The 25,303-nt window shown below is 34.9% G+C and overlaps 1 protein-coding gene across 2 annotated transcripts; it reads right to left on the bottom strand.

The window, feature by feature from the left end:
- Positions 1-6,180: 6,180 nt before the first annotated feature.
- LOC111058749 (sorting nexin-30) lies at positions 6,181-25,147 on the bottom strand. 2 transcript variants are annotated; one of them, XM_039439591.1, is made up of 7 exons: positions 24,849-25,147; positions 24,437-24,592; positions 22,310-22,420; positions 20,349-20,513; positions 17,180-17,461; positions 13,280-13,533; positions 6,181-6,998 (listed from the first exon to the last, which is right to left on the bottom strand). In XM_039439591.1, the coding sequence occupies exons 1-7, from the start codon at positions 24,975-24,977 to the stop codon at positions 6,545-6,547; spliced, it is 1,551 nt and encodes a 516-aa protein (XP_039295525.1). In that variant the 5' UTR covers positions 24,978-25,147; the 3' UTR covers positions 6,181-6,544. The 2 variants fall into 2 exon arrangements, with proteins under 2 accessions (XP_039295525.1, XP_039295524.1); XM_039439590.1 differs by lacking the exon at positions 6,181-6,998 and adding an exon at positions 8,232-8,854 and having other exon boundaries at positions 24,849-25,123.
- Between the last annotated feature and the right edge of the window lie 156 nt (positions 25,148-25,303).

The raw sequence follows: 25,303 nt of genomic DNA, 5'->3' as shown, positions 1-25,303 counted from the left end.
AGTGATCAGAGATCTCTGAAGTACAGTAATGTGTACTCAAGTGGACTTCAGACTTCAAGTGGCAAAGACAATAATATATTTATTAAGAATAATTCATAAGATTCAGACATTCGATGATTTAATATTATAACTATTATCCAAGTTTTCGAAAGAAAAAATCGAATATGATCATTAGAAAAAGTAAAATTCAGAAGTTTTAAATCATTTTTAGTCCCCAAAAATGCAACAACTTGGTATATACTATACTAGCTTGAGAAGATATAAGCAGTTCACATAATGATAGCTTATCAAGGAAAAATGTGGGTAAGTGATAATATATCATTTTTGAAGATTTTTATTAGAAATATTGCTGTCTAACAAACTGCTGGAATATTGTAAGTGTGTAATAATTATTTTAAATATCCAATGTAAGCTATATAAATAGAACAAAGGACTTCTGCTACTGCAAATATTGACTGGAGAACTAGAACGCAGAAGGAATTTTGTATCCCCGGACGGACTCGATGAACCCGGGCGGTTAGTCGACGGAGCACTTCTCTGTAGTACTGGTCGTTTACAGTTTGCCCGGGTGGCACAAACTCTTCACCCGGGTTCATCGAGTCCGTCCGGGGATTGCCGATTCGTGGAACCTCCATCACGACAATGCTCCGTCGCACACCGAGCAGTTGGCCAAATAGTCAACGGTAACGTTGTCACATCCTCCTTACAGCCCGGATCTGGCACCACCGGACTTCTTTTTGTTCCTCAAGATCAATAGACAACTCAAGGGGACGCGGTTCGGGACTCTGGAAAACGTTCAACGTGCTACGACGAGGGCTCTAGACAGCATAGAGGTTGCCGACTTCCAGGGAGCGTTCAGGGATTTGAAAATCCGGTATCAGCGTGTTATCGACAACAATAGGGACTACTTTGAAGATATCTAATGAAAAATTGTACATATTTTGCCAATAAAAAATTTCCCGAGGTCAGTCCGGTTACTTATTATACAGACCCTGTATGTTACGCATTTACGGCGAAACGCCTTAATGGATTTTCATGAAATTTGACAGGTATGTTCCTTTTTTAATTGCGCGTCGACGTATATACAAGGTTTTTTGAAATTTTGCATTTCAAGGATAATATAAAAGGGAAAAGGAGCCTCCTTCATACGCCAATATTAGAGTAACAATCAGACTAAGAATTATTCATCATAAATCAGCTGACAAGTGATTACACAGATTTGTGGAGAAGGCAGTCTATTGCTGTATTTCCATAAGGTCTACAGTATAGTTTCAATCATGTACTTGTGGATGAGAATACTGCGTGAGGTCTACTGTTCACAGAACTACTAGTAATAATATCGAGTGACCTGGCTGGCTGAGGTCTGGTGTCAGAGTTTTCAGGTCGCAACTGATCAATTTCAGGGCCTCTGACATGACCTAACGACTGCTTTCAGGCAGCTGGGACCGACGCCTTAACGTGTCCATTAGAAACACGGGAGTGGCCCGAGATAAATATCTTGCCCGGCCCGGGATTTGAACCCGGGCCTCTGAATCAGAAAGCCAGCATCTGATCCACTCGGCTACGGCCACGCCAATTATAACAAAAAATGTTAAATTATAATCAAATAAATTATAACACCAGTTCAGTTCAAAATAGAATAATATTTATTTAAATGATAATTACAAACAACAGGCTAAATCATCTTGTTTTGTACATATACTCAGACTTGAAGACCTAGAATGCATGGTAAAATGGTATAAATATCATAGAACAACAGTAATAAATAAAATCGACAACAATGTAATATTAATATTTCAACACCAAAGAATAGAATGACTTTATTATAGGTTGACTTGGTGAAGTTAGGGCAGTAATATCCACTCTACCACTCACCCATGTGAAAAGAATCTCAGAAAAAATATACAATAATAGGATGTTATGAGTACAAACAAGTGTGAGGTATTTTATTCAAGTTTTTTGAAATATTCACGCAACCCGACATATTGTGATTAAATATTTGAGAATGTCACATTCATTGAAATTGAATTCATAGACAAGGCATAAATGTAGTTTATTTCCACGATTCAAAATGTTTGAAACAATATAATATATAAAGCCATTTTGATGTTAACTCAAGCCGATTACTGTCGACTACTGTTTTGGCCGGGTGAGAGTGTTTTAAGGTGCGTACAGATATACGCGTCGCGAACATGAGCAATTCACTTTTAATCAGCTGATGCCACGCTTTTTATATCTATATCTTATACCGTTTCTGTAAAAATACAGATATATTCAGCTGATTAAAAGTGAATTGCTCATGTTCGCGGCGCATATATCTGTACGCACCTTAAGAACGGCACAGTATGAGAGACTACCAGCGTCACATAGCTTCACGAAGAACAAGTATTATAGTGAGGTCCACGTTATAATGGCAGTGGAGAAAGATAGGAGAAAACGTTGCCGATCCTCTGGCTTGTCAATGTCTTCTATAGATGGTAGCTGATACAGGTTTATTGATGTAATATTAACTGTTCATTCTAGTTTAAAATAACCAATTATATTTTATCAAGCAAGAAATTATATTTTTCAATGATTTCTTAATAAATTTTCATAATCAAGATTGAATATTTTGTTGAATTATTATCAATTCTACATTGTTAAAAGACGATCTATCAACAGAGCAAAGCGAGAAAGAGTTTATTGATAAGAAAGGTTTATTGGTGTAATATTAACTGTTCATTCTCGTTTAAAATAATCAATTATATTTTATTAAGCAAGAAATTATATTTTTCAATAATTTCATAATAAATTTTCATAATTAAGATGAAATATTTTGTTAATTCATTATTAATTCTACATTGTTAAAAGACGATCTATCAACAGAGCAAAGCGAGAAAGAGATAGCGCTATCCGCTTTGTTGGATGATAGACAAGGATAGCAATACCATTGCTAATCAAACACTGTCATTATAACGTGGGCCTCACTATAGCACTCAATTTTTAATTAATGAATTAAGCTACTATAGTTATATATATTCATATAGATTAGAAATTCACTTCAAACTGTCATCATTTCCCATTTAAAACATCAATGCTTCCCATTCTTCTAACGCTGACAGTTTAAAGTTAATCTCACTACATCAAATCACAGATTACGAAATTTCTTACCCTAAAAATATTTCTGGCACAGTAACGTCCGTAGAGGTGCTCTTTAGGATGGGTGACCGTGAAAAGTAAGGTCGCCATTTTTGTTTTCCAAGCCAACTCCTAAGTATAAACTAAAAATATTTCTGGCACAGTAACGTCCGTAGAGGTGCTCTTTAGGATGGGTGACCGTGAAAAGTAAGGTCGCCATTTTTGTTTTCCAAGCCAACTCCTAGGTATAAACTAAACATATTTCTGGCACAGTAACGTCCGTAGAGGTGCTCTTTAGGATGGGTGACCGTGAAAAGTAAGTTCACCATTTTTGTTTTCCAAGCCAACTCCTAAGTATAAACTAAAAATATTTCTGGCACAGTAACGTCCGTAGAGGTGCTCTTTAGGATGGGTGACCGTGAAAAGTAAGGTCACCGTTTTTGTTTTCCAAGCCAACTCCTAAGTATAAACTAAAAATTAAATGCGATGCTTATTGATAAAAATTTATTTAATTCCTTATAAATATAATGATATTCGTTATTTTGATTAAAATGGTAGCCTCAGTTCATAATATGAAAAGCATTGTTTTCAAGAAGACTTGAGGTAACTAGATTCTGATAAATACCATAGAAAATGAAAATATTAAATATGCAAATGATAGCCTAATAATAGAAGATATAATTTATCGTAAGGGAAATATTCAATAATATATCAATAGTTTGATATGATTGTCCAAGGAAATTTATAAAATCGAATATGATAAACTTATGATGGCAAAATTATATGAAAAGAAGGATATTATTTAATAATTAAAAGATGAATAATGATAAGTAAGTACAAACTAATCATTAAATACCAACGAAATAATATCTGGAGAATAGATGAGATTATAACAATGAATACCAAGATAATTTTACGAAGATATCAAAACTCCATACTAAACAAATAAAATAAATTTAACCTACAATATCAAAGTTTAATAAATAATAATGAAAATATTGCATCAAAAGAAGATCATAATGACTAGAATAACTTGAGTTATTCTGAAAATAACTTTATATTAATATAACTTGATTAAATTGAGTGGGATAAATCTTTAAAATAACTTGTGAAATGAATAATTTTTTTGAAATATTATCAAAAATAAATTTGTTTATTTATATTTATTGAACCATGAAAGCTCTTCAATCAAATTTTTAATGAACAATCAGTTACATTCTTACTAATTCCGTTTCAGGATTCATCATCTCCAATCAAATTTAATCAACAATCAATAAAACAACTTTAATAAACAATCAAATATTACTTTTGCATCAAGTTACCGTCAGGATTCATAGTGCCGGTTGCACAACAGCCGGTTAAATTTTAACCGTGATTAGTTCCACGAGAACCAATAAGAGAAGCCGTCTGATTGGTTCTCGTGAAATTAATCACGGTTAAAATTTAACTGGCTGTTAATAAGAGAAGCCGTCTTCTCTGATTGGTTCTCGTGAAATTAATCACGGTAAAAATTTAACCGGCTGTTGTGCAACCGGACCATAATCTTCAATCAAATTTAATCAACAATAATAACTCAACTTCAATCAATTCATGGAACAACTTACTTTCAACTCTAGTCCATTCATTATTTATTAATAGCTCCAAATAAATTTAATCAACAATTAATAACTTGCATTGCTACTACCTCAAGCTCCAATTAACTTAAACCAACGATAAACCGACTCAAAGTTAGCTAAGCCAACTTTAATCAACAATCTAACTGAGGTATCTTTAACCAACAATCAATATCTCCCATTACTTCTAGCGTAACTTATTATTCACAAGCTCCAGCTTACTTAAACTATAGAGAAAAGATAGCATAAGAAGATATCCCATGTTATAGCTCGTTTATGTTCCACATTTCAAGCCATTTTGATGTTAACTCATGCCGATTACTGTCGACTACTGTTTTGGCCGAGTGAGAGTGTAAGAACGGCACAGTATGAGAGACTACCAGCGTCACATAGCTTCACGAAGGACCTTTGAGTTGCATTGTTTTTCACATCTTATACAATGTATTTTCAATAAATTATTATAAATATAATAATTATTATAAATTATTTTCAATAAATTATTATAAATATAGTAATAATTATAAATTATTTTCAATAAATTCTACAAAAGAGTTGCGAGAGAAAAATAGCTTGGACGGCCAGGGTTCAAACCCGGGCATTTTGGTTTCCAAATGAACCACTCGACTATGGCCAACTTATGATAAATTATTGAAATTAGTAAAATTCTACAATATTGTTTTCCATCACGAACTGCTTACTATTGAATTACTTTTTTGTTACTGAATGGAACGACTATAGTGAGGTCCAAGTTATAATGGCAGTGGAGAAAGATAGGAGAATAACGTTGCCGAACCTCCGTCTTGTCAATGCCTTCTATAGACGGTAGCTGATACAGGTTTATTGATGTAATATTAACTGTTCATTCTAGTTTAAAATAATCAATTATATTTTATTAAGCAAGAAACTATATTTTCCAATAATTTCATACTGAATTTTCTTAATTAAGATGAAATATTTTGTTAATTCATTATTAATTCTACATTGTTAAAAGATGGTCTAGCGACAGAGCAAAGCGAGAAAGAGATAGCGCTATACGCTTTGTTGAATGATAGACAAGGATAGAAATACCATTGCTAAACAAACACTGCCATTATAACGTGGACCACACTATAGGAATAGGTTTGGGTCAACTGTGAAATTTGGAACATAAATATCCTATACGATGAAATAACTCCTTATACTATCTCTTCTCTATGATATCACCACAAAATGATACTGTATCAACACAATATGATACTGTATCACCACAATATGATACAGTATTATCTCAACTTGATACACAACACCATAATTTGAAACAAAACTTCCAAATCAATTCTACAAACCATGGGATAACTTCTTATGCTATCTTTTCTCTATGGTATCACCACAAAATGATACTGTATCACCACACATGATACAGTATCAACACAATATGATACCGTATCAACACAATATGATACTGTATCACCACAATATTATACAGTATCATCTCGATATGATACAGTATCTACACTATATTATACAGTATCATCTCAATTTGATACAAAACTTCCAAAATTTGAATCAAATCTACAAACCATGGGATATCTTCTAATGCATTCTTTGCCAATACAATATGTTACAGTATCAACACAATATGATAAGGTATCACCACACAGTCATGATACAGTATCAACATTATATTATACAGTATCATCTCAAATTGATACACAACATCATAATTTGATTTTAATTCTACAAACCATGAGATATCTTCTCATGCAATCTTTTTTCTATGCTTAAACCAACAATTAAAGTTAGCTAACCAACGATTAACGTTAGCTAACCCCAAGTTAGCTAACCGGCGATAGATCATCAGTACTGGCCACTAACGGCATATCCATAACTGTAGCAGAGTCCACTTTCCTCGGTTCCACCATATTGAAGCTCACCTGGTGGCCAGGAGCAGAACTACAACTACCGGGCGCCACGTGGTGACTAGACGCAGTACCAGGCGCCAAGTGACTAGAAGCAGTACTGCTACCGGCAAGTCGCTCCCATGCAGACAAACACTCCTGGTAGTACTTCACATGGTTGTCGGCCATTTTCAGCAGGATTTTCTTCAGGTCTTCCTTCTTCTCGAACCTCCATCGGTGCAGGTCGGAGCGCAGGTTTTCGTTGGCGATCTCCAGTTTGTCCTGGTTGAGTTCGGCCTGTTTGACTAGTTTCGGAATGGATGTGCCCAGCTTCTCAAGGCGGTCTTCACGGGCCTCAGTGCCCGATTTCCACAGGTTGAAACCGAGGAAACTGCAAGAGAGATAGTGTTTAAGGTATAAAAGTGATGAAAAAGAAGAAAAAGAAGAAGAAGAAGAAGAAAAAGAAGAAGAAGAAGAGGAAGAGGAAGAAGAAGAAGAAGAAAAGAGGAGGGCGTAGAAGAGACAAATAATATGAATGAAATTTGTAGAAGGAGAAGGAGAGAAGAATATAAGAAGAGATGAAGAAGATGGATAATAGCATAGCCACCTCTAATACAAGGCCCCGACCTACGATATTGCAACGTCGCAGTGTAGGCCTAGAATCTAATACATAATTGGTGAAAAAGATTTTTAAAAATACCAGCTGATCTTCTTCACCAATCATGTATTAGATTCTAGGCCTACACTGCAACGTTGCAATATCGTAGGCCGGGGCCTTGTATTAGAGGTAGCTATGATTATAGTCGTAGGATTTGATCATAATAAAAGTATGATAATGTGATAATATGAAAATGATAATAGTTGAGGAAGAAGAAGAGGAAGAAGAAGAAGAAGAAGAAGAAGAAGAAGAGAAGAAGAAGAAGAAAAGGGAGAAGAAGAAGGAAGAGAAGAAGAGGAAGAAGAGGAAGAAGAAGAAGAAGAAGAAAAAGAAGAAGAAGAAGAAGAAGAAGAAGAAGAAGAAGAGAAGAAGAAGAAGAAAAAGAAGAAGAAGAAGAAGAAGAGGAAGAAGAAGAAGAAGAAGAAGAGAAGAACCATGGGATATCTTCTTATGCAATCTTTGCCAATACAATATGATACAGAATCAACACAATATGATAAGGTATCACCACACATGATACAGTATCAACACTATATTATACAGTATCATCTCAAATTGATACACATCATAATTTGATTTAAAATCTACAAACGATGAGGTTTGCAGTAGCAGAAGTCTTCGGGGTGAATTACAGCATTTAATTTGGATTTTCGTTCAATAATAATAATTAGTATCAATACAATATGATAATGTATCAACACAATATGATACAATATCATCTCAACTTGATACACAATGCCATAATTTGATACAAAACTTTCAAATCAATTCTACAAACCATGGGATATCTTCTTATGCAATCTTTGCCAATACAATATGATACAGTATCACCACACATGATACAGTATCAACACTATATTATACAGTATCATCTCAACTTGATACACCATGCCATAATTTAATACAAAACTTCCAAATAAATTCTACAAACCATGAGATATCTTCTTATGCAATCTTTGCCAATACAATATGATACAGAATCAACACACATGATACAGTATCAACACTATATGATACAGTATCAGCTCAAATTGATACACAAAATCATAATTTGATTTCAATTCTACAAACCATGGGATATCTTCTTATGCAATCTTTTTTCTATGCTTAAACCAACGATTAAACTGACCCCAAGTTAGCTAACCGGCGATAGATCATCAGTACTGGCCACTAACGGCATATCCATAACTGTAGCAGAGTCCGCTTTCCTCGGTTCCACCATATTGAAGCTCACCTGGTGGCCAGGAGCAGAACTACAACTACCGGGCGCCACGTGGTGACTAGACGCAGTACCAGGCGCCAAGTGACTAGAAGCAGTACTGCTACCGGCAAGTCGCTCCCATGCAGACAAACACTCCTGGTAGTACTTCACATGGTTGTCGGCCATTTTCAGCAGGATTTTCTTCAGGTCTTCCTTCTTCTCGAACCTCCATCGGTGCAGGTCGGAGCGCAGGTTTTCGTTGGCGATCTCCAGTTTGTCCTGGTTGAGTTCGGCCTGTTTGACTAGTTTCGGAATGGATGTGCCCAGCTTCTCAAGGCGATCTTCACGGGCCTCGGTGCCCGATTTCCACAGGTTGAAACCGAGGAAGCTGCAAGAGAGATAGTGTTTAAGGTATGAAAGTGATGAAAAAGAAGAAGAAAAAAAGAAGAAGAAAAAGAAGAAGAAGAAGAAAAGAGGGGGGCATAGAAGAGACAAATAATATGAATGAAATTTGTAGAAGGAGAAGGAGAGAAGAATATAAGAAGAGATGAAGAAGATGGATAATAGCATAGCCACCTCTAATACAAGGCCCCGGCCTACGATATTGCAACGTCGCAGTGTAGGCCTAGAATCTAATACATGATTGGTGAAAAAGATTTTTAAAAATACCAGCTGATCTTCTTCACCAATCATGTATTAGATTCTAGGCCTACACTGCAACGTTGCAATATCGTAGGCCGGGGCCTTGTATTAGAGGTGGCTATGATAATAGTCGTAGGATTTGATCATAATAAAAGTATGATAATGTGATAATATGAAAATGATAATAGTTGAGGAAGAAGAAGAAGAAGAAGAAGAAGAAGAAGAAGAAGAAGAAGAAGAAGAAGAAGAAGGAAGAGAAAAAGAAAAAGAATAAGAAGAGAAAAAGGGAGAAGAGCAGCATGAGGAAGAAGGAGTAGAAGAACAAAAACAACAAGAGGAAGAAGGAGAAGAAGAAAAAGAAGGGAAGGAGAGAGGAAATAGAAGAGGAGAGGGAGAATTAGGAGAGACAGAGAAGATGAATAGTTTCATAGCCACCTCTAATACAAGGCCCCGGCCTACGATATTGTAACGTTGCAGTGTAGGCCTAGAATCTAATACATGATTGGTGAAAAAGATTTTTAAAAATACCAGCTGATCTTCTTCACCAATCATGTATTAGATTCTAGGCCTACACTGCGACGTTGCAATATTGACCTGTGATGACAAAATTTTCTTAATAACTTTTCCAAGTGTAAAGCTAAAACCTGAATACTTTTGGACTATTTTTTCAAAATGCTCCAATTTTAACGTGGCTAGCGTTTGCTTTGTACAAAAAGATCAGCTGGTATTTTTTTAAATCTCTTTCACCAATCATGTATTAGATTCTAGCCTACACTGCAACGTTGCAATATCGTAGGCCGGGGCCTTGTATTAGAGGTGGCTATGATAATAGTCGTAGGATTTGATCATAATAAAGTATGATAATGTGATAATATGAAAATGATAATAGTTGAGGAAGAAGAAGAAGAAGAAGAAGAAGAAGAAGAAGAAGAAGAGAAGAAGAAGAAGAAGAGAAGAAGAAGAAGAAGAAGAAAAAGAAGAAGAAGAGAAAAGGGAGAAGAGCAGCATGAGGAAGAAGGAGTAGAAGAACAAAAACAACAAGAGGAAGAAGGAGAAGAAGAAAAGAAGGGAAGGAGAGAGGAAATAGAAGAGGAGAGGGAGAATTAGGAGAGACAGAGAAGATGAATAGTTTCATAGCCACCTCTAATACAAGCCCCGGCCTACGATATTGTAACGTTGCAGTGTAGGCCTAGAATCTAATACATGATTGGTGAAAAAGATTTTTAAAAATACCAGCTGATCTTCTTCACCAATCATGTATTAGATTCTAGGCCTACACTGCGACGTTGCAATATTGACCTGTGATGACAAAATTTTCTTAATAACTTTTCCAAGTGTAAAGCTAAAACCTGAATACTTTTGGACTATTTTTTCAAAATGCTCCAATTTTAACGTGGCTAGCGTTTGCTTTGTACAAAAAGATCAGCTGGTATTTTTTTAAATCTCTTTCACCAATCATGTATTAGATTCTAGGCCTACACTGCGACGTTGCAATATTGAAGGCCGGGGCCTTGTATTAGAGGTGGCTATGATAATAGTCATAGAAGGAGTAGGAGTGAAGAATATAAGAAGAAGAGATAAAGAAGAAGAAGGAGTAGGAGGAAAGAATATGAGAAGAAGAGATGAAGAAGTAGGAGGAGTAGGAGGGAAGAATATAAAAAGAAGAGATAAAGAAGATGGATAATAGACGTGGGACTTAGTCTTAATAATAGTATATGGTAATGGGCCATATGAATAAAGTTGAGCATTTGCTTATACTTCTAAAATATGGAGCATTTGCTTCATTTTCTATGAATAAACGTGAGCAAAACCTTTTGCTCATGCTCATCAAAAAAATAGTTTGAGCATTTGCTCAAAAGTAAAAGCTTTTGCTCAAAATTGTATGAATAAACTAGAGCATTTGCTCATCTTTTGAAGCAAATGCTTCAAAAAAAGGTGAGTCTAGTCTAGAGCAGCTTATCACCTTTTGCTCATAGTAAAATGGCTCAACTAATTCGTATGAGGAAGAGGAAACTATACCACATACGATCACAACCAATAGTTGAGAACTATTAAACTCTTTTTAGATTCAACCATGATATATATCACCATTATCCCTACAAAAGAATAAATACAAAAGATAGCTAGCTACCTGTTATAAAGATAGCCATCACAAAATAGAAAATAGGTATTTAAGAAGATGAAAGTGTAGACGATTATAAGAAGGCTATTGATATTATAAGAATATGCTGAAGATTATTATAGAGATGACATTTTTTCACGCTATTATTTCAAAATTCTAAACTCGACTAACCTAAAACTCTATTCATAGAATTTAATAGAAAACAGAGCAGACGACGCAAACACAAGCGGTGCACCCTATTTGCATATTTAGCGCTTCCGTGAGCTATAAATACAAACAAAGGCTACAAAAGCGAATCAGCTGATGAAAAATCTCTAAAATACGTGAGCATTTGCTCCAGAGTTCAGGAGCATAAGGTAAGAGTAAAAGGTAAAGCTTATTCATATAAAAATGAGCAAATGCTTTTGCTTCTACCTTTTGCTCATGAGCAAAACCTTATGCTCCATGCTTTTGCTCATGAGCATTTGCTCTGGTTTTATCCATATGGGCCAATGACTATAGTCGAGGAAGAAGAAGAAGAAGAAGAAGAAGAAGAAGAAGAAGAAGAACAAAAGAGGCTGAAGAGCATGAAGAAGAAGAAGGAGAGGAGAAGACTGTTTCTTGTTTATTGTTTTTGAAGGGACGGATTCAAGGATCCAAAGGTTCAAAGAACCCCACACGTCAACCGAAGCTTATTGTGTTCCCAAGTAGTATGCTAGTTAGGCAAACCAATACCTGTGTCCTTTACAAGAACCAGGAGTTTTTCCCTATACAAGCATCCCATTCATCACCTGGTTACTTGTTGCAATCCAGTGTGATATGCTTGACAGTCTCTTCAGACTGATTAGTCTTCGTGACCTACGTGAGTTCCACTCCTGGCCTTCTTCTGGAGGAGAAGATAATGAGATGGAGGAGGAACAGGAAGAAGGAGAAGACGATAATGAGGAGGAGGAAGGAAGAAGGAAAGAAGAAGAAGAGGAGGAGCAGGAGGAGAAGAACTATGGCCAGACAATATTAAACGTTTTTTCAAGTGCCAACCTAATCAGCCAGTCAGAGATCATCCTGCTGTGCCGACACTGAAAATGCCTTAAAAAACGCTTAATATGGTTTGGTCCTTAAGAGAAAAAAGGAAAATTGAAAAGCAGAAAAAATAAGAGAGGAGAAGAGAGAGGAAGAAAATAAAGGTAAGTGTCACTAAACACAGAACCATACAAAGTAAATAGAATAAAATTCTGAAAAAACAGACTAAGAGAGCTTCCTGCCCTGCCGTCTCTCAAAATGCCTGAAAAAACGCTCAATATGGTTATATCCTTAAGAGAAAGAAAGACGATTTGGAAAGGAGAAAAAATAAAAGAGGTATCTTTTGAGAAACGTCTCAAAACACAGTACACCAGAAAGTAAAAATAGCTGAATTAGAAAAACGACTAAAGTGCGAGATAAATTACTTTTAACATGAAGAGGAGAAACCTATTTCTCCCTCCACAGTTTGTAGCGTAGACAAAGACGGACATCCTGCGCACAATTGGATGCGCCGTGTCATTTTGCTTCATGTTTTTGTGATGAAAACATCTCTGTAACATACACAAACCAATATACCTGCTGACTAGTACACTACTTGGAACATTGCCAGCAATAGATGGAGGGGAGTGTTGCCGCGTCGCGTTACAAAGCTCTCTCACTCAGACACAAAAGAAGGAGAATGCTGCTAGGTAGTGGGAGCGATTAGTGGAGGATAGAGCATCGGACCTGTCCGTCTTTGAGAAAGAGCCGTGTTAAAAGTAATTTATCTCGCACTTTAGCAGTCAGATATTTTACAATAGATGAATTAATCACTCACTGTGAGAACGAGATCTTTCGGCATGTCCGCCATCTTCTTGGTTAACACTGGTTGACAATTGACTCGTTGACATTGGTTGACAACCAAGAAGATGGCGGACCTGCCGAAAGATGTCGTTGTCATAGTGAGTGATTAATTCATTTATTGTAAAATATCTGACTGCTAGTCGTTTTTTCTAATAGCAAAAAGTGATTAAATAGAATTAAATTTTGAGAAAATAATCATCCACTCACCCACTACCTCCAGCACCGCCCTCGGCACCACCCATCAGGTTATCCTTCTCACCCCGCTTCTTGGCCATCTTGTCGACGGTGGCCTCGTACTCGACTTGGATGGAGTCCCGCCTGGCCAGGGCCTCCTTGATGGCATCGACATACATCAGGTACTCAGTTAGCGGCTGTTGGAAGTCCGCATTGAAAGTGTCCAGTAGATTTCGGCGATGGGCCGACGTGCATGCGTCTATGGCACTGGCTACACTTAGTAGAACCTATAGATAACAAATATATGTGTGTTGTGACTTGCACAAATAACAAATTAACAAATATGATGTGAATTGTGACTTGGCTATATGTAACTTCTATGTTCAACTGGCCCAATAACAACTTGAAACTTGAATAATGAAACAGGATCAGTCCAGGAGCTCCAGGTAATGGATGATCAGAAAATGGTATGAAAGGGAAAGTTTGAACGACAGTTTTTGACCCCGCAGTTCTGTTTAAAATGGTAAGGAGGTAAATAGAAAAAGTCCTCACCCCTACCCACAGTGCTAAGGGGATGGGAGTGGTTCAAAGGTACCACTTTTTTACTTTCCTTGCCCTATTACCATAGGTAAGGAAAGTATTGCTTTCCAAAAAAAATTAAGGTACCCTAATTTCAAGATTTCTATACGTTTCAAGGTCCCCTGAGTCCAAAAACATGATTTTTGGATGTTGGTCTGTGTGTAAATGTGTGTATGTCTGTGAACACGATAATTCCATTCCTAATCAACCGATTGACTTGAAATTTTAAACTTAAGGACCTTATACCATGTTACAAAGTTTGAACGACAGTTTTTGACCCCGCAGTTCTGTTTAAAATGGTAAGGAGGTAAATAGAAAAAGTCCTCACCCCTACCCACAGTGCTAAGGGGATGGGAGTGGTTCAAAGGTACCACTTTTTTACTTTCCTTGCCCTATTACCATAGGTAAGGAAAGTATTGCTTTCCAAAAAAAATTAAGGTACCCTAATTTCAAGATTTCTATACGTTTCAAGGTCCCCTGAGTCCAAAAACATGATTTTTGGATGTTGGTCTGTGTGTAAATGTGTGTATGTCTGTGAACACGATAATTCCATTCCTAATCAACCGATTGACTTGAAATTTTAAACTTAAGGACCTTATACCATGAGGATCCGACAGAAAGAAATTCAAAAAATGGCGGATAATGACTAAAAAAACCATGTTATTCACGGTTTTCTCGAAAACGGCTCTAACGATTTTCTTCAAATTTATACCATTGATAGCTATTTATAAGCCCTATCAACTGACATGAGTCTCATTCCTGGGAAAATAGCAAGAGCTCCGTAATATTCTTGAGAAAAATGGCGGATACTTACTAAAAAACCAAGTTTTTCACGATTTTCTCAAAAATGACGACCGATTTTTTACAAATTCATACCCTGTATAGTTATTTATCAGCTCAGCTCTAGCAACTGGCATGAGTCTTCTTCTGTGAAACTAATGAGGGGTGGTCCACCCCATCCTTGAGAAATGGACTTTGTAACCTCCTTCTCGTGCATGAGGTAGGTAGGTAGAGCAGTTCATAAAAAGACCACATAGTCGAGATATTTCATCTGTAGAACAGCTGTTTTGACGACTTTTAAAAAATCATCGAATTTCACAATTTACACAAAGGAAAAAGTACCCTGAAAACAATTTATTATATAAACACATATACAGTAGTCTGATCGTAATGATCAAATATGTTGCCGCCAATCGTCATTATGTTATTCTTCTAAATTATTCTCGTTTAAGAATGGGGCTTACAGTTCTATGAGCAAGGAAAGTTGTGTGAGTGTACCACACCAGATTTTTATTATTTCTTGCATATAACTCAAGGACTACGAATCGCACGAACATAATTCTTCAAAGCAAAATTGAATCTTACTTAATTTCCTACAATATTCATCTCACAACTTTTTCTATAACTCAGTAATTTTCCATATATCTGGTCTTGAAGGTGTGATATTCTTGAAAAACACGTTTGCCTCAAATTTTAGTTCTTATAACTTTTGAAAAATCGATAGAAAAAAACCATGCTGATGATGAACTTATAAATCATTAAATTCTCTTCAATTATATGCATAAATTCACGACCGTATACATTTCCCCTAGTCTGTTGCAGCAGTTCTAGAGTTGAGTGTAGAATCTTCACTATTAAAACAGTAGAGTAATTGACAAATAAATTTTGAGAGAATGTTTTAAACAAAATTCTTGACTTTACAGCTTTGTTGGGACCAGTTAGGAGGTGTGATATCAAAAGTCCCCGTCCCTACCCCTTGTGCTATAGTTGCATTTTTTCGCTTTTTGCTTACACGCATATATCTTGGGGAAAATGCGTTCAACAGACATAACTATTCAATAAAAAAGCTTGATAAATTCTATGCAGTTTTCGTTTAGTTGAGTTTTGTAATCAAAAACAAATCAAATAGTTTTATTTGTTCTTGAGCAAGTACTCATACAAATAGGAGTTGCTATCCTAATCAGATACATAATACATTCTGGATTAACAGAAAAAAAATATTAAAAAACGAACAATACAAAAATCCGGCTACGATAGGCCTAATATAATAATCGAGTTTTGTAATATTTCCAACAGTTTTCGAAATAATCTTTCTTGAAAGCGTGAAATTTAAAAAATGACAGGTTTTGATCCACTTTTTGGCTCTTTCAGGGCTTATAACTCACCAACAATGAATAGTAAAAATGAATGCTTATTGTAGGTTTGCAGAGCATTAAATTATCTTTAATATTGTTGTAAATGTGCTTTTGTTATTAACACTTTATTCATTAAAAGTTTAAATTGAACAAGATAAGAATAAAAATCTGGTGTGGTGCACTCACACAACTTTCCTTGCCGTTATGAGAATTGATCAACTGACGCTAGTGTTCCCGCGCATCTCAAGTCTACTATTCTAAGATCTGAGCCAGCTGGTGACAGGACAATAGCGCTGCAGACACACGAAGTCTGCTATCTCTTCATAGTGAATGATTTAACAGAATCAACAGTTGCCAACAGTTTGCATTACTGAATAAACACATTTTCACGAATTTCGAGTTTATTTCCAATCTTAGGTGAAAATGTCACTGAACATAAATTGTAGAGATTTTTATGCTCAATCTTTTCCACTTAAAATTTTTCGTTTAAATTGTATCTGAAGCCTGATAATTGGGAATCCAAAATCAAACTTTGCATAGATGGTGCAGTGCTCCTGAAATTATTACATATATGAGACTTGAGCAGTTGATAGAGCTTATCAATGACTTTTCTAGGTATGAATTTGATCAAAATCGTTGGAGCTGTTTTCGAGAAAATCGCGAAAAACCCTGTTTTTGTCAACATTTTTGCCATTAAAGCCGCCATCTTGAATTGCATTTGATCGAAATTGTTCGTGTCGGATCCTTATAGTGTAAGGACCTTAAATTCCAAATTTCAAGTGATTCCGTTAATTGGGAGATGAGATATCGTGTACACAGACGCACATACACTCATACACACACATACAGACCAATACCCAAAAACCACTTTTTTGGACTCAGGGGACCTTGAAACGTATAGAAATTTAGAAATTGGGGTACCTTAATTTTTTTCGGAAAGCAATACTTTCCTTACCTATGTGTAGGGCAAGGAAAGTAAAAATACAACATCATCTTTTAACATCTCTCATAAAAATCAAAACTAGTTAGTTATTTACTTGCAAACGTTCGTTGCTAAAACAGTCACCTTGGCAACCGTGTTCACATGATTAGTAACCATGTAGGGCTAGCCTACATTAATATTATCTATTTTTACTATTTCATGTTTTCCTTTCAATTTGGAGGTTGAAATTTTCAACTTAGCAAGTTGACGACATGTGTTGAGATTGACTTGAATCACCTTATTCATCTCAGTAGGCGCCTCCGAAGAAGCCCATCGCATGAGTATCGGTTGCATGAGGGTGGATTCCATCTGAAACTCTTTCCTCTCCTTGTAGATGCGTTGTCCACACTGTTTCACAGCCAACAGCTTATCAGACAGAGTGGTCACGTGATCGTTGACTGCCTCGAATTCGTGGTTGCGTTGACCACGTGATGCGTAAATTGTTGTCAGGTTTTGGAGGGAATCCGACATACGGTTCAACAGACTTGTGTTGACTGCTTTGCGGTGGGACGAGAATTCCTGCCAAACAAAAATTGATTGCAATTGGGAGAAGAATAAGAACTAATCTTGAGATTTAGGTAGTATGTAGAACCTTTTGTTGAGTCCAAACTGTATATCTATACTACAATAAAAGAAAGAACTGGCTTATACACGTACTGGATAGGAATTATCTATCTATCTATCATCTTCTATAATGAAGGAAAGAACTGGCTCAAACAAGTATACACGTGTAAAGGATGAAAAAATTATTTATCTCTTTCCTGTATAGGGCTACTTGTAATATGAATATAAAGAAAATAAATATCTCAGTACCCTTTTTTTAAAATATTTTATCACAACATGTTTCGGTCATTTCATTCTAGGTTATAGGACAACAAATAATGCATTCGAACTGATGAAAAAGAAATCAAATTTAAATGTACAGCAAGATAAGTTTAAAAAATCTGGAATCTATGAACTTAAATGTAGTGATTGCGACAAGTTCTATATCGGACAAACGGGTAGAAATTTCCATATCAGGTTTCGAGAACATATCCAAGCACCAAAATCTAAAAATTATACACAAAAGTCGGCATTTGCTGAACACTTGATAGATTCAGGCCATAATTTTACAGATATAAATTCCAATATGAAAATACTTAATTATGGTAATAAAAGTCAAAAACTGAATGTCATAGAAGAATTTCATATTTATAAAGCAGCAAAATTAAACAGGGATAAAATAATAAACTTAATCCAATTAGACACCAATAACCCCCCATTTTTGATAGAATCATGCAAATTTAAACCCAAAATTTACAGTCCTAGTTCATAAAAACATATGAATACACTAACATATGATCAAAATAAGAATCTTCCAGTAGTATTTATTTATTAAATTCATATCACTTGAAAATGGCATAAATGACCGAAACATGTTGTGATAAAATATTTCTAAAAAAGGGTACTGAGATTTTTATTTTCTTTATAAAAAAATTATGTTTGACGCATCATCACGTCTGAACTACTGGACTGATTGACTTGAAATTTTGCATAAAGATTCTTGATTAACCGATGATTATTATAGATATTATTTCAATTCTTCAAGATTTCATTACGTCAAGTTTTCAGTTTCTCAAGTTTTAAAATAGACCCTTGCGGAGCACGGGTTACCTGCTAGTCATCTATAATGGATGGCTGCGATTCCAGTCTACCCATTATTTTAATAATTCATTAGAATCTAAATTATTTCAATTTCCCTTCCAATGTTTTATAGCTTCTATTTTTAGTAGTAATCTCTTCATTTCCTCTATATTCATAGATTAAATTGTGAATAATTGTTGTTATCTGAACAATTTTAGGTCAGCCAATCAGTCGAAAACAATTATTGTTGCTTTGGCTTCAACGTTCAGGCTTTGCTGCTGATACAGTCAAAAATGTACGGTGATGCGTTACGCTATATTGAGGTCCAGGTTATAATTTCAGTATTATTTGATTATCAATGGTGTTGCTATCCTTGTCTATCATTCAACAAAGCAGATAGCGCAATCTTTTTCTACCACCGTAACGCTATATGATGCGTTACGCTATATTGAGGTCCAGGTTATAATTTCAGTATTTGGTTGACATTGATGTTGCTATCATTGTCTATCATTCAACAAAGCAGATAGCGCAATCTTTTTCTACCACCGCAACTTTGCCAGATCGTTATTAACAATGTGCAAATATATTAACGAAATATTTATTCTCAATTATGAAAATTTATTATTTAATCATTGATAGATATATTATTTTCTTGAGAAATATAATTCACTATTTAAACAAGAATGAACAGTTAATATTGCACCGGTATCAGCAATCCTTTATAGAAGGCAGTGACAAGGCAGACAATCGACAACGCTGTTTTCCCATCTACTGTGATAATTATAACGTGATGTCAACTTGGACATAGATGAACCTGGATTTTTAGTTCTGCGAGTGAGTGAGTGCCATATACTGTATATAGATTATTATTCACTAAGGCTCAACTCACACTTACCCGACTCAGGTCGAGAAGAGACTGGACTCTAGTCGAGAGCATGTGTTTTCAAATGGTGACGTCGCGGAGACTAGAATCGACTGGTCTGAGTGTCACCATTTGGAAACACATGCTCTCCACTAGAGTCCAGTCTCTTCTCGACCTGAGTCGCGTAAGTGTGAGTTGAGCCTTAGTGAATAATAATTGAAATATAGTGAATAATAATCTATATACAGTATATGGCACTCACTCACTCGCAGAACTAAAAATCTACCGGACCAAAAACGTCTAAATTTGGTAGGTATGTTCAGTTGACCCTTTAGAGGCGTACTAAGAACGGATTTGGAAAAATTTCCAAAAATACGCCCAAAATCTGCGTTTTTCCAGCGTTTTTTTAGCGTTTTCTCAGCTTTATCGAGAACAAATGAACAGAAAATGTTCAAATTTAGTACAGAAGCTCAGCTAGGGTGAAATAATGTTGTTAGAAGGAATTTGCAATAACGTCAAAGATACGCCCAAAATTAGCTATGTTTTGCGTTTTCCCAGTTCTTTCATCAAATAATATACAGAAAATGTTCTTCAAATTTGGTACAGAGGTTTAGCTAGGGTCAAACAATTTTGTGATGAGGTGACTTTAATATTTCATCAAAGATATGCCCAAAATCAGCGTTTTTCAAACGTTTTTCTCAGCTTTTGTGCGTTTTCTCAATAATTTGACTTTCTGATGGAATGAAGCATGCTCAAATGAAAAATGCAGGCTAGCGAAGCGAGCCTGATCTCATTCTTGGACGATCCAGTCGGGGGTCTAGGGGGCGGAGCCCCCTGGCTAGACGGATATGGCGAGCGAAGCGAGCCTGACGGCTAGTAATTGAAATATAGCCTAATTGAAAACTCTCATTAAATACTCACCGTAGATTTAGCAGTAAGGAACGTCTTCAAGTTAGCATTGCAGCTTAGTATAGGATGATTGACCACTCGGTTCATATAACGATTTAACATTGTCATACGACAGATCACAAAATCTCTAGAGTAACGATCCAGCTGTCCTAGTAAGGTATGTTTTGCTGGGATTGCCTGAAAAACAAAGGATAAATCACTAAAAAATGGAAGAATTACAGAAAATGCAAAAAAAAACAATAGGCCTAATTACAGAAAATGCAAAATAGGAAATGAAATAATATGTTGGCAATAGAATTAAAAGTGAAAATAAAATCTTGAGTTATCTTGATGAACAACATTTGCAGAGGATAAATCATGAAAAATAGTTTAATTACTTTGAAAAACAACATTTGCAATACATTTTTGAGATAGATTAGGTTTTTAGCGTTAAGCTGTAAACCTCTTTGTGCCGGTTGAATGGAACTCTTGCAATACTCTTTTGTATAATTTATCAAAAATACATTGTACAAGAAAACAATAGCCTACAACTCAAAGGCCCGGTTGCACAACAGCCGGTTAAATTTTAACCGTGATTAATTCCACGAGAACCAATCAGAGAAGGCGTTTTGAAAAGATCTTTTAATCACGGTTAAAATTTAACCGGCGTCTTTTCAAAACGCCTTCTCTGATTGGTTCTCGTGAAATTAATCACGGTTAAAATTTAACCGGCTGTTGTGCAACCGGGCCTTTGAGTTGTACTGTTTTTCATATCTTATACAATGTATTTTTAATAAATTATACAAAAGAGTTGCATAACTTGGATGTCCAGGGTTTAGGCCCGCCGCAAAGTATACCCACGCTAATCCACGAAAAGCTACCCACGCCGTGGGAAGTTTTGTAAACCATTGCTATAGAATTATTCATAATCAATCAGCTGACAAGTGGATTATTCATTGCATGTATTACACAGATGTCTGGAGAAGCCTAGCAATGGTTTACAAAACATCCCACGGCGTGGGTTGCTTTTCGTGGATTAGCGTGGGTCTACTTTGCGGCGGGCCTTAAACCCAGGCATTCTAGTTTACAAATAAACCACTCGACTATGGCCAAATTTGATAAATTTATCAGTGGCACCTCTGGAAATTAAGGTGTTGTCATCTGAAAAGAGCACTGCCCCCCAACTGCTTGAGAAGTTAATTTGTTAATTGTTGAGATTTGTTAATTGTTGAAATTTGTAAAATTCTTCAATGTTGTTTTCCAAAACGAACTGTTTACTATTGAATTATTACTTTTGTGTTATTAAATAGAACGATTAGCAGACAAATTTCTTCAATAAATGAATTTATTCACTTACTGTGACAACGAGATCTTTCGACTGGTTTGACTGCTAATTTAATAACAAAAAAGATCTTGAGTAAGATCTTGATTATGATGTGAAAAAATTATATTAGACTATGACTCTTGAATAGAAAAGCACTTAAAAAGGGTACATTTTTGCAGAGAATTAGTGATGTATTAATTAAAATATAATTGGATTTCAAGAGTAGTTTAAGGATAGGAAATAATAAAATTGAAAAATTTAACAAAAAATTGAAAAAAGGAACATTTTTGCAGAGAATTAATGATGTATCAATTAAAATATAATTGGATTTCAAGAGTAGTTTAAGGATAGGAAATAATAAAATTGAAAAATTTAACAAAAAATTGAAATGAGCAAGTTCTTGATTATGATGTAAAATAATGATATTAGACTATGACTCATGAGTAGAAAAATACTTGAAAAAAGGAACATTTTTGCAGAGAATGAATAATGTAATAATTAAAATATGATTGAAGTTGAAGAGTAATTCAAGGATGAAAAAAAATTCCAAAAAAATAATTAATAATTAATTAATTATAAATTAATAATATATAATTATAATTATATTATAATTATAATTATTATTAATTAATAATTAATAATAATAATTTAAAAATAATTCCAAACTTACAGGCACCAAGTGAGTAGGATGGTCTTCCACCAATTTCTGTCTCAGCCATATAAAATCACTGTAACGTCTTCTAACTACATACTCTTTCTCAGAGAATTCTTCTCTTGTAGTCTGTAATTAAAATTAGAAATTAATATTCAATCAAGGATAAAGGTTACAATATAATTGAGCTAACACTCATAATTACGTTTATTTGGGTTCTTATTGTCGTAGTAGACTTATGTAATAGATAATGATATTTATTGAACAAACTTAATTTCTAAAATATAAATTTGTAAAAGAATCAAGAATGTTTTATTGTTACATTTTGTAAAGAAGAATGAAGCATGGTTTCAGCTTATTTATGACGTCTTCGATTCTACAAGTGTGGGTGATTTATTATCATTATTATTTATTATTTTACAAAGGCAAGTATTTTAAGCCTAGGTGATGATAATGGGATTAGGCTACAGTATGAAGCAAAAGGTATTTACATAAAGTTACTTTTCCCCTACGATTTGAATGGAATAATCTGGAGCTAGTGCTTACCCTATTGAAGTTTCTAGACGATGAATTGAATAATAAATTATGAAAAAGCTCGAGTTCTAGAGTTTTAAGTGTGAGATCTTGAGAGTGTTATCTTATGAGGGTTACACTATTTTAACCGAATTGCAAAATTTCTCAACCTTCCGGCAGTCGCGCTTTTGTAAAAAGTACAACAGTGTCAGTCTTTCAACAAAACTATTGAATGGGGTGGTGTCAGTGAATGAGTTTCTTTTCTGGCTCAAAATTTTACAAAATAACTCAAGAATTTCCAATTTATAGAGATTTGAGTGAAATATTTTTGTTTTTAATCAGTTTTCAAATATCAAAATTTTTAGTTTAGCCATTAGTTTTGAAGTGGAAATTGGACTTTTTGAAGTGAAAGTGAAATCTTAACCTTATTCTTTTTTGAAACTTTTATTTGTAAAAAATTGGGAGAAGACAGTTTTGGGCTATGCCTGTTGTCTTCTCACAATCATATTTTAATTATGATCTGTAATTGCCAATGAGTAACCTATGCATTCCAAAACTTTCCCCCCATCACTCCACCGAGTTGCAGTATCAAAAGAGCAATGATTCAGTCTTTAGGTGCCATTTAGTCGCGACAGTGCATAAGACGCACTGTGCATAAGATAGGGAAAGACTGTATACGGGGACTGTAAACGAACCAATAACACAGAATTGATTGCTTTACTTGTTGTACCTTATTGGGCTATAAAATGGTAATCATCCAAATGTTCATAGGCGTAAAATAATCCAAGAAGATGGAAAAAGTAATTATACAATTAATTAATATGTTTTGACAGTAAACAGCGTACATAACACTTGGAAAATTAGATGTTGTATAAAATAAAACACGCGACTGCTCGTGTGATTGAGTACAGCGCGACTACCGGAAGGTTAAGCTGCTAAAATAGTGTTAACCTCATAAGATAACACTCTCAAAATCTCACGCTTAACACTCAAGAATTATTCTGAAATTGCCTATTTAAGCTGGAGTAAGATTCTCTCTAAGAGAATTCCAGTCTTAGTCTTAAAAAACACTAGGCAGTTTAGTGAGTAATCATCCAGTGTTGAGAATGGCTATGCCGGTGACTCATTACAGTGCCAAGTGGCTCCTATATGGATATCATAGAGTAATATCTATATGGATATCAAATTATATCCATACTGGGCACACACGACAGTGTTCAATGCCTCTGCATGGTTGACTCTCAGTTCAAGAATTTGATTCCCTCACAAAGTAGGCTTAGCTTGATATATGTGCTGAAATACATTATTTTATTATACATTCAATGGCCCGATTGCATAAAAGCCGGTTAAATTTTAACCGTTATCACAAGAACCAATCAGAGAAGGCCTTTTTGATAGACGGCTTCTCTGATTGGTTCTCGTGGAATTAATCACGATTAAAATTTAACCGGCTTTTGTGCAACCGGCACCAAATGACCTATTTTTTAATATCCGAAATGTAACAGTTGAATTCAAGTAGAAACAGGAAAGTATTAACCTTGGATTGTATCTATTATGGTATCTATGAATAAATAAATAAATATCAGTGATATAAACCAATGGATACCAACTTAATAATGTAAAAGAACTTACCTTTGTAGTAATACGGAACGAAATATAGGTTTCAAAAGGATCTAGATGTTTCTGAGGATTGTCAACACGAACTTGCAGGTCTTTAGAATCAAGACTAAAATCAAATCCATTATTCTCCGGCAAAAGTGAGAAGCTTTCGACGGATGGAGAAGCAATCTGTAATAAAATAAAGATAATCAAAAATATTATCGGTTAAAATTGATATTGGAAATTGAAAATAATGAGCATTAAAAGGGTAATAAATTATGCAGCAAGTATGAATCATTGGTATAAAAACAAAAAAGTGCCAATAAAACTGACTGATAACAAATCACAAGGGAAAACATCAATTTTAGTTCAGTTGAAAAATAGGCTAATTTAGAAATTTCAGTAAAAACTACAATATATTTGATAGTTTTACAAGAATACTTACCACAGATCCTTCTAAAGACGTACTGTAATTTGAAATTTCAGTTATTGAACCTCTGCTTTCGTTTCTGCTAGATTCTGATTTACATTCTGACGCGACTTCCAACACTGCACTATCATCACCGTCTGCCATTTCTAACTAATATCTACATAAAAACTGAATGCTTACAATGTAAATAAGAAGGAATTCTATTAGAAATTACACTAATTTCATTGCTAGAAACAAATTATGATAATCTCTTTACGTTTCAAAGCACAGCGAAGTAGAGTAGGTTAGTTGAGTCAGTTGTCAGTGGTTAACCTAAAATTGAATTTTGAAACAGCTGACGTGATTACAAATATGTATTTGTTATTTTATTTCTTTTAAATGGATAAATTGAACAATTGTCAATTTTACGAGTATATATGAACAATGTTTATCAATATCTAGTGATTTAAAAAATAGATTATCTATTTTAA

This window comes from Nilaparvata lugens, chromosome 13 (assembly GCF_014356525.2).
Source record: "Nilaparvata lugens isolate BPH chromosome 13, ASM1435652v1, whole genome shotgun sequence".
Classification (NCBI taxonomy): Eukaryota; Metazoa; Arthropoda; class Insecta; order Hemiptera; family Delphacidae; genus Nilaparvata; species Nilaparvata lugens.
Note: the sequence above shows the minus strand (reverse complement) of the source record. Positions and strands in the feature narration are given on the sequence as shown.

Coding starts and splice junctions, on each gene's coding strand:
- LOC111058749 (XM_039439591.1), bottom strand. CDS start 24,977: ATGGCAGACGGTGATGATAGTGCAGTGTTGGAAGTCGCGTCAGAATGT. Junction 24,593..24,848: donor CGTCTTTAGAAGGATCTGTG/GTAAGTATTCTT, acceptor ATTTTATTACAG/ATTGCTTCTCCATCCGTCGA. Junction 13,534..17,179: donor CGCCTACTGAGATGAATAAG/GTGATTCAAGTC, acceptor TGTTATCTATAG/GTTCTACTAAGTGTAGCCAG.